Source organism: Yarrowia lipolytica, chromosome 1E, assembly GCF_001761485.1.
Source record: "Yarrowia lipolytica chromosome 1E, complete sequence".
Taxonomy (NCBI): Eukaryota; Fungi; Ascomycota; class Dipodascomycetes; order Dipodascales; genus Yarrowia; species Yarrowia lipolytica.
This window is the reverse complement of record NC_090774.1, coordinates 3,247,760-3,262,712: the sequence shown is the minus strand read 5'-3', so window position 1 is coordinate 3,262,712 and position 14,953 is coordinate 3,247,760. Positions and strand designations below refer to the sequence as shown.

Here is a 14,953-nt window from a genome sequence, read left to right as displayed (position 1 = left end):
TCCACTCATAATCAATCTATCTATTAATACAGCCCAATGGCCCCATACCCCTTTTACATGCTTAGTTCTTGGAAGTGAAGTCGGTGACGGCGTCGGTGAACTTGTTCTTGACGACGTCACAGGCCTGAATCAGGTCGTCCAGACCTTTCTGAAGAGCCTCAATGGCAGTGATGTCGCCGTATGTCTGTATACGGATGTTGAGCTTGGCCTCGGAAGGATGTGGGATCGAGTAACCGCAAAACTCCACCTCGGGGTTCTTCATGATGATGTACTGAAGAGCGTTTCCAATGGTGTGGTCCTCCTCGGTGAACTGGAACGAGCAGGCAGTCTTGTCGGCCGAAGCTCCGGGCAGAATTGTGAACTTGTTGGCCATGAACTCGGCGTGGAAGTCGTCGGCCTTCTGGTTCAGCTCCTGTTTTCGCTCGGCCTTCTCCTGAGCCAGACGCTCCTCCTCGGAGATTTCGGGAGCCACGTCCTCGTCCATGACCACGTCGCCGTCTTTATCGTGTGCTGACATTATTCTTATGGGTGTCGTTCGTGAGTATGTATTTTTGGCTGATTATGCGGTCGGAAAAAAAATGATGATTCCTGCATAAGAAAACCTAAAGTGGGGGTGGTCATGTGACGAGTGGGTGCTTTTGAATCGCTAAATGAGAAAGGCAATGACGTCGAACGTAATACAAAGAATTTAACAGAGAATATGTGGTACCATATATACAGTATATGTAGTTAGATGCTCCATGTCAATTAATGACAGTGAGTTGCCACATTGACTGCCCAAAGGAGGGCAACTTGTAGTTCGCCACCAACCTCGCCTATGAACCAGTGCTATAGCCACAAGTGAAGATGTCTCTACTGTAAGTGCAAGTAGCCATTGTAGCCACGATACTTGTAGACATCTACACACTGATGCTCCCAATCGAATATTTTCTACCTACTGTAGAGCACTTGAAACACTTGTCTTGGCGGTACAACAGTAATACAAGTACAAGTACAGTATATACAGTACATACAAGTATATTAGCTACAGTATGTACATACAGAATATCCATATCTGCTTGGGTCTCGAAGGTGACTCCACAGCAAGACCAGAAGCACAGAAGGGCGACATGATCGATCGAGTAAAAGATAACTTTTTCTAAGAGAGTGGAATATCCAAACTGATCCTCCAGCTTCCTCAGACGTCACACTTCGCCACTATATTGTTCAAATACTTTCCCCTTAGTAAACCTCGGTTTACAGTTGAACTATTACTTCAATTTTATTGAGCGGGGCTACACAACGCTGTGTCCACCGTTCTCCTTCATACAGTAGCCTATAACATAACACGACTGATTGCTTCAATTTGATCAAGAACAAACCGTCGATCACCACAGCATTTACCTGAAGTGTGTAAGGTAGCACACATCGTACGTACTTGTACGAGTACATGCCTGGCACAGTCTCATTCTATCCTAACACAATGTACAATGTACAACATTTTTCGGCTCGGCCATGCAGCTTCGGAGACACGCTCGTGAAAAAGGGTCGGACTAATCAACCTCACCGTTGCGTTAGGCTGCCAGGTGAAACAATATTATTTTGACAGCTAGAAAGTCCGGAGATGACACTGGGGTAACGGAACTACTGTACTTCGCACAAGTCGGCGTGAGTTTGTGGTAGTTTATATGAGTAGTTAGCTATAGTCATGCCCCATTATTTGATAATCGGATCACACACGCTGAATAATTACACTGGTCTTATTTGTGCTATCATTCCTACTACCTCCTTCTGTATAATAATACACCTTCGCTCTTTTGCCGATACATATGCACCATTAAATGATTAGAATGCGGGGATTGAGTTTCGGATTTTTCTTACATGCGTTGCGCGTTGGAGGTGATCCGAGCAGGTGGAATAGGTGTATATTGAGCGATTGGGAGAGTTGGTTGTGTACAATTATTTTAATACCTCTTCTGATTGTTTTCTATTGCCTTCCATTTCTATCTTTACCTGCCATCTCACGTCGTGTGTACCATCCCCACATACGGAACCAGTAGGTCTTTTAGGCTCTGAACGTGCAAATGAGTTTGGTGGGGTAGGCAGAGATCGCATAGAGACGGGTAGAATGAGCAGTTAAAAGCTGTGTTGAGTGGTAAAAATTTACAATAAGTGTTCCTCAAGGCATCAAGGAGACGAAATAAGCCATTATGGACACGAACCAACAGTCCCACCACGTTCTAAACACATTCCTCCACTGCCACTCCCAAACACCACGTCCCACATAAACTTCTACCCCACATTTTGACAAGCCTATTCGTTTAATAATCACCCCGAGGAGACAGAAAGCCTAACAGCTGGAGCCACTATATAGTTGCAGTGGCATGCTCTTTCATTGAAACGACCCACAACAATGATCACCCCAAACCCCGCTAACGACATTGTCCATGACGGCAAGCTCTACGACACCTTCACTGAGCCCCCCAAGCTGATGGCTCAGGAGCGAGCTCAGCTGGACTTCGACCCTAGAGACATCACCTACTTTCTGGATGGCTCTAAGGAGGAGACCGAGCTGCTGGAGTCGCTCATGCTCATGTACGAGCGAGACCCTCTCTTCAACAACCAGAACGAGTACGATGAATCGTTTGAAACACTGCGAGAGCGATCTGTGAAGCGAATTTTCCAGCTGTCCAAGTCCATCGCCATGGACCCCGAGCCCATGTCTTTCCGAAAGATTGGGTTCCTGGGTATTCTTGACATGGGAACGTATGCTCGACTGGGAGTCCACTACGCGCTCTTCTGTAACTCCATCCGGGGCCAGGGAACCCCCGATCAGCTCATGTACTGGCTGGACCAGGGAGCCATGGTCATCAAGGGCTTCTACGGCTGTTTTGCCATGACCGAAATGGGCCATGGATCTAACCTGTCGCGTCTGGAAACCATCGCCACTTTCGACAAAGAGACCGACGAATTTATCATTAACACGCCCCACGTTGGAGCCACAAAGTGGTGGATTGGAGGAGCCGCCCACACTGCTACTCACACACTTGCCTTTGCCCGTCTTCAAGTAGACGGAAAGGACTACGGTGTGAAATCGTTTGTCGTACCTCTCCGAAACCTGGACGACCATTCGCTGCGTCCTGGAATCGCCACAGGTGATATTGGTAAGAAGATGGGTCGAGATGCCGTTGACAACGGCTGGATTCAGTTCACCAACGTCCGAGTGCCCCGAAACTACATGCTCATGAAGCATACCAAGGTTCTTCGAGACGGTACCGTCAAGCAGCCGCCTTTGGCCCAACTGACTTACGGATCTCTCATCACTGGACGAGTCCAGATGACCACTGACTCTCACAATGTGTCCAAAAAGTTCCTCACCATTGCCCTGAGATACGCCACCATCCGACGACAGTTCTCGTCAACTCCAGGAGAGCCCGAAACCCGACTAATTGACTACCTGTACCACCAAAGACGACTCCTGCCTCTTATGGCTTACTCTTACGCCATGAAACTAGCTGGAGATCACGTCCGAGAGCTGTTCTTTGCATCCCAGGAGAAGGCTGAGAGCCTCAAGGAGGACGACAAAGCCGGAGTTGAGTCTTACGTCCAGGATATCAAGGAGCTCTTCTCTGTTTCTGCTGGTCTCAAGGCTGCCACTACATGGGCTTGTGCTGACATCATTGACAAGGCCCGACAGGCGTGTGGAGGCCACGGATACTCTGCCTACAACGGCTTTGGACAGGCCTTCCAGGACTGGGTTGTCCAGTGCACTTGGGAGGGTGACAATACTGTTCTGACTCTATCTGCCGGCCGAGCTCTGATCCAATCTGCTCTCGTCTACCGAAAGGAGGGCAAACTAGGTAACGCCACGAAGTACCTCTCTCGGTCCAAGGAGCTTGCCAACGCCAAGAGAAACGGACGATCCCTGGAAGACCCCAAGCTGCTCGTGGAGGCATGGGAGGCTGTCTCTGCCGGTGCTATCAACGCTGCTACTGACGCTTACGAGGAGCTCTCCAAGCAGGGAGTTTCTGTTGACGAGTGCTTTGAGCAGGTGTCCCAGGAGCGATTCCAGGCTGCCCGAATCCACACTCGACGAGCTCTTATCGAGGCCTTCTACTCACGAATCGCCACTGCTGATGAGAAGGTGAAGCCTCATCTGATCCCTCTGGCCAACCTGTTTGCCCTGTGGTCCATTGAGGAGGACTCTGCTCTGTTCCTGGCTGAGGGCTACTTTGAGCCTGAGGATATCATTGAGGTGACTTCTCTTGTCAACAAGTACTGCGGAATTGTTCGAAAGAACGTTATTGGATACACCGATGCCTTCAACCTGTCCGACTACTTCATCAACGCTGCCATTGGACGATACGACGGAGACGTGTACAAGAACTACTTTGAGAAGGTCAAACAGCAGTACCCTCCTGAGGGTGGCAAGCCTCACTACTACGAGGATGTCATGAAGCCCTTCCTGCATCGAGAGCGAATTCCCGATGTCCCCATGGAGCCCGAGGATATTCAGTAATGATTTTGTAGGTTTTAGTAAGTATTAACGTTTTTTATGATTTGGAGTTGTGTGTAACTTGTACAGGTACACCTACATACTGTACTGTAGGTCCAAAGATAGGTACACTGTGGCAATAATTATGCGAGTACTTGTACCGTCATCGTAGCTGCTGTAAAGAGATCAGACACAGGCACTTTTCCCCACCATGAGATCACCACTCGTCGTCCGAGTACTTCTATGGCACAGCCACAATCACATGTACTTGTGCATGCCAATGTGTGACATCATCATCTAGAGCTATCATCATATTCCCGCTGCAAATGGTCTACGTATTACTATTAAGCAGGGGGGGGGGAGGAATTATGACGACATTGTACGTGTACTCGTACCGGTACTTGTAGCACGCCGAACTGCGGTATTACTGTGCACTGTAATTTCGGACCCCTCTTATAGCCCCAAGTTGGTCTATACATCTGAACCGGTGCAGACTCACTATTAAAAGTGCGGCAGCTAATTTTGCTGACACAGCCTTGTCGATAAAAGTAGCTACTTGTACGATGTACTCTTGTAGCTTATGCGTGGGCTATCATTAATTTTAGACAACAGTGTCCTACCACGCCACGGAACGGGAGAAAGCAGAAGATCCGAACATCTTGTGCGGAGTGTGTTGCGTCTGTGACACCGGTGAAGTTCCGTTGTCCATGACCCGCCGATCTTTTTTTTGGCATATGGTTTGCATCGCCTCGCAGACAAGAAAGGGCGAAGGTAAATGCAGCACATGTTAGAAGTGCCTGGCATGGGACATACACGCGGACGTTTGTGCAGTTGTCAGCAGCGTGTTTTTGTGTCACAAGGACTGTACACATGTCCCTCACCGTCACGGTTAGGCGCCTCCTTGTCAGCTCTCAGCGATGGTTTCCTGACTTGGTAGTTGCTCTTTTGCCTGTCTCCATCAAACTCTGAGCTATAGCGGGGATGGACGTGATCCAAAAATACACATGCGGTGCTGGCACCCGCACTACTTGTACAGTAGAAGCGTGATGATACAGTAGTTCCGCCGCAAGGCGCAGTATGTACAAGTGTACATACATAACAATCAAGGATACAAACTCACGAACAAGCGCGCCCGTGACACACATAGAACGCCTCCTCGGTCTTCGGTGCATATATATAACGGCTCCTTTTGCCACCCTGCCTCCCAGCTACCCTCAAGTAACGTACCACGGAAATCTTGGCGTTTTCATCTCACTGAATTAACTTCTCGCCTTGTCTCCTTCCCAACTCCTATTGAAGCCACGGTGCATGATTGTCGCACCACAACACATCAAATCGTGATAACTATTCAATTGCCTCACACACAGACCGCCGCCAATCACGAACATCTACACACAACATGACCTTCCACAGCTTGGTCAACAAAGTCTCGGGTCAACCACCTTCCTACAACAAGAAGGCCGACTACAAGTTTGGCAAGACCCTGGGAGCCGGTACCTTCGGTATTGTCAAGTACGCAAAACAGCACTCGACCGGCGAAGAGGTGGCCGTCAAGATCATTGTCAAGAAAAACCTCAAGGGAAACGACCACGTGGTAATTGAAGAGCTCTCTTTGCTCAAGGAGTGCCACCACCCACACATCATCGCCTTCAAGGACTGGTTCGAGAGCAAGGAGAAGTTCTACATTGTCACCCAGCTCGCTACCGGAGGCGAGCTCTTCGACCGAATCTGCGATTATGGCAAGTTCACCGAAAAGGATGCCCGACAGTCCGTGAAGGACATCCTCGAGGCCGTCGATTACCTGCACAGCAAGGACATTGTGCACCGAGATCTCAAGCCCGAGAACCTGCTGTTCGTTACCCCCGATCCCCATGCGTCTTTGGTGCTCACCGATTTCGGTATCGCCAAACACCTCAAGTCTCCCGATGAGGTGCTACACTCCATGGCCGGTTCCTTTGGATATGCAGCCCCCGAGGTGCTCAAGGGCACAGGACACGGAAAGCCTTGCGACATCTGGTCTCTCGGTGTCATCACCTTCACCATTTTGTCCGGCTACTCTCCATTCCGATCTGAGACCGTTCGGGACTTCCTGGAGGAGATCGAGGGCCCCAACGCGCTTGTATTCCACAAAAAGTACTGGCAAGATGTGTCTGAGGACGCCAAGGACTTCATCAAGTCGTGTCTAGCTCTAGACCCTGCTCTCAGACCCACATCTGCGGAACTGCTGAAACACGAGTGGATCACGGGCGATACCACCAAATCTATCGATCTACTGCCCAACATTCGAGAAGGCTTCAACGCTCGATCCAAGTTCAGACAGGCTATCGAGGCTGTACGACTGCATAACCGTATCAAGTCTCTTAACATGGTGGACTCTGACGATGAAGACGAGGAAGAAGAAGCTGTCGCAGACACCGAGAAGCCCTCTCTGCTATCTGTTGCCAGCAGCATGCGACCACGAGCCCATTCGCGGTCTAAGAGTGGCACCGGAGCTGCTGCTTTCCAGGAGGTGGTGCTTGCTGCAAAGAGAAACAAGGAACTTCTTGAGAAGGAGAAGGCGAGCAAACAGGACGCTGCGGAGGAGAAGTAAGTGGATATCTTAAGAATTATAATGTGTAGTACAAGTACAAAAATCTGTCATCAATAATTTATAAACATCTGCAGAATTTGATTGAATATTTTACTGTGTTGTTATAATATACCTGATGCTATCGTGTATGAACGTTCGTGAGAGTCTCTGTGATAAAGACTGGTAGTGCTTTGAGGCTGGTGTGAAGATCCGGTCTGTCGCTCAGGTGTGGCTACAGCCCTTGGTTTCTTGGACATGAAATTCTCGCCTCGATCTTCTGTCTTTCCCTTGCGCTTCAAACTCTCAGCCGGCGTATATTTCTTGTCTTTTGGAGCTGTCGCTAGTCTTGACGGGGTGTCACTAACGGTAAACGGGGAAGCCCTACTCATCGATGGTTCGAGAGAAGACTTGCAGATTGGTGGTTTGACAGAAACCTAGGATGATGCGGTCTGAATGCGGGGAGACTTGGTTGATATAAAAATAGAGGAATTGATTGAAGATGCCTTCTCAAGGGGCATCTTGGCGGTAGAAGTCTTCGACGAAGAATATGTGGGGGTAGCTGACTGGTTCGTAGACCCTTTCGTCGTAGGGGCGTTATTGGTCGGAATTTTTGGCGCGGAATTCATAACTTTGTGGATTGGTGGGGCTCTTAGTCAGAAGGGTTGGATGATGTAGTCTCTCTCAACAGCAGTCCTCTTGATAAATTTTTGGTGGAGGTAAACTTCGAAGATGAGCCTTTTGATGATGATGAAACCTTTGAGAGTGGGTTCTTTCGTGGATGGGGACTTGGTTGAAGAGATACTTCTTGAAGGCGTTTTCACAGAAGGGGTCTTTGTCAACGGTGTCCCAGGCAATGACATCCTAGTGGCAGCAGACATAGCAGAAGCAGTCGCGAGTGAAGCGGCCTTGATAGAAGTAGCAACAGGAGCGGTATGGCTTGTAGAGGACTTGTCTGAAAAGGACTTGTCGGAAGAGGACTTTTCTAAAGTTTTCTTGACCGAATTGACTGAAGTTGTCTTGACTGAAGTTGTCTTGACTGAAGTTGTCTTGACTGAAGGTGTCTTGACTGAAGATGTCTTCATTAGACTGGCATACGTAGCAAATGCCTTATCAGCAGATGACCCAATGCCAGGTACAATTGAAACAGGCATGTCAAGCCTTGTTACCTGGGACTCCCCGTCCTCGGTCTTCTTTGATTTGGCGACGTGCTTTTTTGAAAGTCTTCGGGCATCCCTGGAAGAGTGTTATGGACAGACTTCTTCAATGCCATGTCAACAGACCTCTTGAAAGAAGCCACAGTAACAGAATTCGTCGCCGCTGCATAGCTGACAGGCTTCTTTATAGCTAAATGGCAGGCAGGCATCTCAGTAGTATGACTGGCAGGGTCATCAGCGGACTTCTGGACCAGGGCCCTTTCAGAGAGAGCTTCTAGAACAGAAAGTCTGCGGACCCGAGAAGCGGGTGTTGATGGCTTAATATCAGGCGTATTATGAGCCAGAGGAACTCGAAATGTTTTCTTTGGAACTGGCCGGGGCTGAGCAAGCTTTCCTCCTAGAATGGAACCTTTATCTTTGAAAGCCGCGACACTGCATCTCTTATGGCCAATGGCTTGATCCTGCCTCTTTCGATCCTTTCCAGTAGAGGTCGCATTGAAAGAAGGAGACTTGGTATCTGCCACAGTTAGGGAGACTTTCTGAGAATGCTTGGGGGCCGAGGAAGATGTCTCAGAAACAGCAGCTTCAACCCTCCTAGAAAGCATTCTATTCCCATGAGCGTTTTCATTTTCACCAGAAGACATGTTGCCATATGCGACTCTCTGTTCATGAGAGACCCTCTGTGCAGTAAGAAACTTCTTTCCATCAAGGGCCTTCGTTGTCCAAGGAGAGGCTCTATCCTTCGCAGTTGCATCCTTCTTAATACCACATTGTCCCCAAGGTGCCCTCTCACGCCTTTTCATCCTAGACTTTAGACCAAGCATCATGGCAACTGCCGCATCTGCCGAGTAAACAGGAGTTCCCGCAGGAGTGCGAGCAGGTGAGGGGGGCTTCTTTGAGCTCGCGGTTGGGTCAAATGCCTTACCCTTTGGCTCACCCTTTGGCTCATCATTGAGCACAAGTTGTCGATCCACAACGTCTACAGGTATGGTTTCGACAGGAGTAGTTCTCACTAGCGTGGACTCAAGACTGGTCTTGGGCGTTTCAGCCACACGCCAAATGTACAGAAGCAGTTGGTGCCAAGGTTTTTGGAGCCCCACAACGTTAGATTCCGATGAAACATCATGCAAAAAGTAGTTTGCAGAAAGAGTCAGAAGCCGGTCAAGTTCATCCTGATCACATTCATCCAAATGTTCCACTGCTTCATGTTGAACCGTCATGTCGCCACCATCCACATCCAAATAAGGAGAGACATAGAGGCGATCCCAACTGTGTTGGCCCGTCAGGGAAATCGTAGCCCCTTTACCTGGTACGGCATAGCTCAACCTACAGGGCGTGGGGTTCATGCCATTGTTGCCAAGGTAATACGAAACAGGCTGATTCGTGTGAAATTTTCTTTGAAGAAGGTCTCCAAAAGATGACTCCAAGATGTATTCCCAGCAGGCAGTTGAGCCCTTTTCGGTATAGAATGATAGAATTGGATCAACTTTGAGTCTCTGTAGCCCAGATTCCAGTCTCTCAGTGATATGTAGAAGGAGGTTGGCGAGTGTCGAAGGCAAGTCGCAAAATATATCTCCATCCCTAGTCGTGTAGATGCAAAAATGCGTGGAAAGAGGGGGAAGTCCCTTTACCGCATCCTGAAGAACGCCCACAAGCGACGCGTACTTCTCTCCACTATCCCAAGGATTGACACAAACCATGAACGCTGGCTGGCCATGCTCTCTCAAAAAGACATCGATATGCTTACGGATATATCGACTGATAGCCCCAAGCCCTTCCTGCTCCCGTTGAAATGGTGATGTGAAAGCGAGAGCACCAGTGGCAGCATCAAGGAATAAGACGGTATATAATCCACGAGATGCATTTTCTGGCAAGCGAAACAGGGCAAAGTAGACCACGCCGGCTTCGACCTTTGGATGAGCGAAAGCCTTCTGTTCATGAAGATGGTCAAAGATTTCCCGCCAAATTTCCGTCCGCTTTTCCGACAGTCTTGACGCGTTCGCGGCTGCGTACTTCAACTGGTCGTGTCGAGTCTTGCTATCGTGTAAAACAACAGTGTAATCTAGGCCCATAGAATAAAGACTCCAAGCAACAACTTGCTCTACCATCGACTCGGGGATGCCGTGGATATGGAAAGTCTCCACCAATGAGGTCACGATTTCAAGCGCGTCTGTCGTGAAACCCAAGAGGACGTGAGCTGCCAAGATCACCCAGGGAACTGCGAAGCGTTCCAATTTCAGTCTAACAACGTCTTTACCTAGATCAATACCCTTCAATTCGTCCACCCCAATCAGTGACACCACGTTTTCCTTCATGAGTCTCCTGTCGATTATGATGTTGACTTCACGCTTGGTTGATTCCATCAACTTAGTTGACCAGCCATCAAAGAGGTTGTAATAGTGCTGGTAATTATCCAACTGATCAGGCAGCTTGACGGCATTGTAGCACAGCTGAATGTACCGTTCTTTGTCCATTTCTGTCGTTCATATGGGCTTTATCAGGTTAGTGAAACCCACACCACTGTGGATTATGAAGAAGCACAACACGGTGATGCATGCTCAAGTCTAATCGCACCTACTGTAATTCTAAAGTCCCATGAGAAACTGGGGTTTCGAAATACCCAATTAAATGCCGTAGTTATTCATGGAACCAACAGAAAAAGCACAAACACGAATATAATGATCTTTTAATCAATGTGTTAAAATACTGAATTCATAATATCTTCCTCATACATTATACAACGTGATGTTTCTGTTGGGAAGTCTAAACGCGCTCCACGATTTACTCATACCAAGACCAACTGAATATCAATCATAACTATGCAATTTACTGCAGCTCAGGTCGGCACTTAACATACTTGTCCAGATCCTCCTTGACAACCACTCCCAACACAAACTGTCTGCTATCGTCAGTCACCACAGCAAAAGGCTGTCCAGACTCAAAAAAGTTCTCCAGCTGCTCCAGAGGAGTAGCGGGGGTGATGGGCTTGAAAGGTCGAGAAGCATCCTTGTGAAACTTGTTGTAGACACTGGCAACAGGCACAGAGCCGTCCAAACTGGACCGGGAGCTCTGCTGTCTCAATTGGTCGGCCGTAAGGTATCCGAGAAGAGCCCGGTTCTTGCCCGAAATAACGGGTAAGTATGAGTATTCTTTCTCGTACGACAACTCCAGAGCCTCGATCAGAGATGTCTGAGGAGTGACAGAAAAGGCTGGGGGGAACTCCAGATCCTCGACTGTTGCCTTAGATTAGTAGCTTGATGTGTTGTCGACGGTCGGTAGGATACTCACTCCTCTGTAATTGTGCTTGGGGGCCATTTTTTGTGTCTGTGGGTGCGTGTTCAGGTTGACATTTTGGGTGAGTCGAACAATATTGATCAAAACCTTATTTTCCTCAATAGACAAAAAAGTAAGTGTATAAGCACCCGGGGTGGGACTCGAACCCACAATCTTTGGATTAGAAGTCCAACGCGTTAACCATTGCGCTACTCGGGCCGGAACACGCTATTTTTAAAAAATGAAATATAGAATTTGACACCCATGTCACGTGTAATAAATAGAATAAAAATAAAAAATCTTTAAGAAAATAAAATAAAAAAGTCATTAGAAAAAAAAATAATATAATGAATCATTAGAATAAAAAACAAAATGAAACATTGTAATAAAAAATAGAATAAAAAAAAGAATACAAAATTTCCCTAGAATAAATAATAATAAAAAAATAGACCCTCAAGTAGTTGAAATGTATTTCCCTAGAATAAAACAAAAAAAAAAAAAAATCAAGCTTACTACAAATAGGTATATAGCTGAAATGAATCATTAGAATAAATAAAAAAACAGGAATGGAAACTAAAATGGGAGTTATTTAGCTGAAAGGGATAAATAGTGGAGGTGGTGAGATTGAAAGAGGGATAAAATGGAGTTTAGCGGTCAGATGAAATGAAATGATACTTATTAAGGGTTATTGAACGGAGGGTTGACCTTGAGTTTCGGAACATTTAATAGCCGATGTGCACCCATGTGATGATGAAAGGTGATAAGCGTGTAAAATTGGAAGGAAGGAAATTATCAAAGACATTTCCGAGAGATGTTGCCTTTGATTCCTTCTAAATGGAGATCCGCTGTTAGCCACACCGTTCTGGAAGAAGGTAAAAAGGCTTGCTTTGGACAGGAGTTTGAGCCCGTTCATTGCTTTTCTTGATCCTACAAGCACCTTTTCTTTTTCCAATTAAATTGAAAAATTACTATTCCCGAACTCGTAACCCAAACAAAGAAGTGGACCTCATCTGCCTTCATTGCCAAGTGATCACAAGGAGCATCAGATAACATCTTGTCGAAGGCGACGCAGTGACTTTGACACGAAACTGCTCTATCCAAGTACAGTATGTGTTGTTTTTAGCTCGTCTTAAATCCATAATTTCCGTGGTCCCTTTATATCCGCAATTCGGAAGAAGCTTTGTCTTCGCAATCACTCGCTTAGACTTGCACAGATCGTTTTAGTCGTATACGGGGCTAGCCCCAGTTACCGTAGTATCGACCGTGTGGAGTCATCAATCAAGGGAGTCCAACATCTCGAGGAGCACTTTTGGATGGGTTACTGTGGTACAAGTTTCTACTCCGCATGGAGGGCTTACAGTCGCAAGTGGTGAACTGTCCTTGCCAAGTTAACGAAGCTCCTAGAGTGTTTGGGTACTGTACAGAACAAGTACACTGTAGATATGGAGCTTCGAGGGCTCTAAAACATCAAACTATAGTGACCATTCCCTATCACTTCACCGCCCCGACTTCTAATTGCCCGAGAACCGAAAAATCAACCGTCGTACCGGTGAGACTTTAATCTTGAGTGAATCGTCCGACTTAAGGTGCAACGAAAGTCACAGGATAGTCTTCAGCCTTACGGTTTTGTAGATAATCTCTCATTAGGACTTCGCTTGCGTTGCCATTGTGAAATGTGAAAGATGTGGACTCAAAGTGGGTTTTCAGTCGTATCAACTTTAGCTCCGCGGCTGTCTCAGATTCTTTGCCCGGAAATGCAGGGCCGGCCCAATTATGTTTCTAGTAGGAGAAACGTGCCACGGACTTAAGACATGCACCGTACCCTGCTATCCCATCGCTAATGCCTCGATAATGCAAAAACGTTGAGTCTTGCCCCTTTCACTGCAGAAAATGCAATGAACATTATCCGGACAATGAATTAAGAAAAGCGACATTAGAGTGACACCTCTAGTCGTTTTATCGGTCTCTCAACACGGTAAATTCCTCTCTGTGTGTAACCTCTACAGGTAAGTTCCCTACACCAGCCGTACTGGTAAGACAACCTCGAACCGTATTTAAATTTTTATCACCCCACAAGGATTATACATAGGTCTCATGGTGGCACTCTTTGATAGCCTAGGTAGTCTAAAAAATACCGCACTAGACCTCGCCGAAGCCAAATTGTTGACGTTAAACGGCTTTAGTGAAGGTCACACGGCCTGTACAAACCCTGGGTGGGGTATATATGTAGAGCAGTCTTCCCCTTGCAAATAGTTATTCATCAACCTCAATTGGACACACAAACACTCACACAAACAAATATTGACAACAATGGTTCCTCTTCTTTACCTCGCTCTGCGATGCCCCTCCTCCGCCTCTGAAAGCCGTCTCAGATTCGCTTACAGAAACCGATGCGTCGAGCTGCTGCAGTCCCCCCAGGGGCGTGAAACTTTCGACTGCATGTCCTACGCTTACCAAATTCTCGTCAATTCCCCATTGAGAGACCAATACGACGAGGCCGACGAGCGAGACAGTGTCGAGTTTCTCACTGATCTCGTTGAGCAGAATGGAGGTGTTGTCGAGCCCACCGAATACTTCATGCAGCAATGGGGTCTTCTTGGAACAGATCGATCGGAAGAGACTTTCATTTTTAACAAGTTCTCAGAGCAGAAGGGTTGGGAACTTGAACAAAACTTCCTACCTACAGCCGATACTGGTATATTCAAGCGTGTCTTCCCCACTAAGCATGTTCCTGCAATTGAGCTACATCTGGTTAAGTTGATGGACCCTTCTTTCCTGTCCAACGTTATTGCCTCCGACGAAAGCCTGCATTCTTTCTTTGAAGAGTCCAAGGTTGATTTCTCAGCTCCTTTTGCAGCAGAGTTTCTTTACCTGCTGCAGAATGAGCTGGTTGAGAGCCTTCACCCTCCTCCTACCAGCAAGGAGGTGGGCGTCAAGCACCTCCATGTCACTGTTCCCCAGAAGAAGCACAAGTTCAAGGGTCCAGAGCTGCACTACTATGCTGCTGCCAAGCGAGCAGAGCTGGCCGAGACCTGGTTCCTCAAGTCGTGTCAGAACAAGAACATTCCCAAGACCACTTACATGCATATTTTGTATTATGTGGTTGCATGTGAGCTTCTGGGAAAGTTGGCTGCCCAGTGGCACAATGCCGTGAAGTCTCATCTCTCCCAATCTGACCGCCTGGACGCTCTGTTGACCCAGCTCGATGCAAAGACAAATGAGTGGCTCGTGGAAGATGTGAACTCACTGTCGGAGAACATTGCCAAGACTGGAGAGAACGAGTACAACCAGAACTTCTTCATCGACTCCGCCTACAACGGCTTCACATACACAGAGCCTGCTAACCTGCCATTGCATGAGAGCCTCAGACTCTCAGAGTACAAGAATGAACGAGGAAATGGTATGTGGACCGAGCGGGGTTTCTTCAAAGATCTCCAGTTCCCCTTCCGAAACGAGTACTATCGACTGTGGTAGATGCCCACT

At 47.5% G+C, this 14,953-nt stretch overlaps 6 protein-coding genes and 1 non-coding gene across 7 annotated transcripts; 3 read left to right on the top strand and 4 right to left on the bottom strand.

Moving 5' to 3' along the window:
• Window positions 1-61: 61 nt before the first annotated feature.
• YALI1_E32622g (uncharacterized protein) lies at window positions 62-517 on the bottom strand (the record flags this gene model as incomplete). The annotated part of the gene is made up of 1 exon (XM_504476.3): window positions 62-517. The coding sequence occupies one exon, from the start codon at window positions 515-517 to the stop codon at window positions 62-64; it is 456 nt and encodes a 151-aa protein (XP_504476.2).
• Window positions 518-2,392: 1,875 nt separating this feature from the next.
• On the top strand, window positions 2,393-4,498 carry YALI1_E32603g (uncharacterized protein; the record flags this gene model as incomplete). The annotated part of the gene is made up of 1 exon (XM_504475.3): window positions 2,393-4,498. The coding sequence occupies one exon, from the start codon at window positions 2,393-2,395 to the stop codon at window positions 4,496-4,498; it is 2,106 nt and encodes a 701-aa protein (XP_504475.1).
• A 1,375-nt stretch (window positions 4,499-5,873) lies between these two features.
• On the top strand, window positions 5,874-7,064 carry YALI1_E32568g (uncharacterized protein; the record flags this gene model as incomplete). The annotated part of the gene is made up of 1 exon (XM_504474.1): window positions 5,874-7,064. The coding sequence occupies one exon, from the start codon at window positions 5,874-5,876 to the stop codon at window positions 7,062-7,064; it is 1,191 nt and encodes a 396-aa protein (XP_504474.1).
• Window positions 7,065-8,205: 1,141 nt separating this feature from the next.
• YALI1_E32520g (uncharacterized protein) lies at window positions 8,206-10,671 on the bottom strand (the record flags this gene model as incomplete). The annotated part of the gene is made up of 1 exon (XM_068283140.1): window positions 8,206-10,671. The coding sequence occupies one exon, from the start codon at window positions 10,669-10,671 to the stop codon at window positions 8,206-8,208; it is 2,466 nt and encodes an 821-aa protein (XP_068139241.1).
• A 352-nt stretch (window positions 10,672-11,023) lies between these two features.
• On the bottom strand, window positions 11,024-11,512 carry YALI1_E32512g (uncharacterized protein; the record flags this gene model as incomplete). The annotated part of the gene is made up of 2 exons (XM_002143049.1): window positions 11,024-11,437; window positions 11,486-11,512. 2 exons carry the CDS (start codon window positions 11,510-11,512, stop codon window positions 11,024-11,026), a joined length of 441 nt encoding a protein of 146 aa, XP_002143085.1.
• Window positions 11,513-11,616: 104 nt separating this feature from the next.
• Window positions 11,617-11,689, bottom strand: YALI1_E32510r. Its single transcript has one exon. It is a non-coding gene; the product is annotated as a tRNA-Arg (tRNA).
• Window positions 11,690-13,780: 2,091 nt separating this feature from the next.
• On the top strand, window positions 13,781-14,944 carry YALI1_E32489g (uncharacterized protein; the record flags this gene model as incomplete). Its single annotated transcript, XM_504473.3, has 1 exon — window positions 13,781-14,944. One exon carries the CDS (start codon window positions 13,781-13,783, stop codon window positions 14,942-14,944), a length of 1,164 nt encoding a protein of 387 aa, XP_504473.3.
• Between the last annotated feature and the right edge of the window lie 9 nt (window positions 14,945-14,953).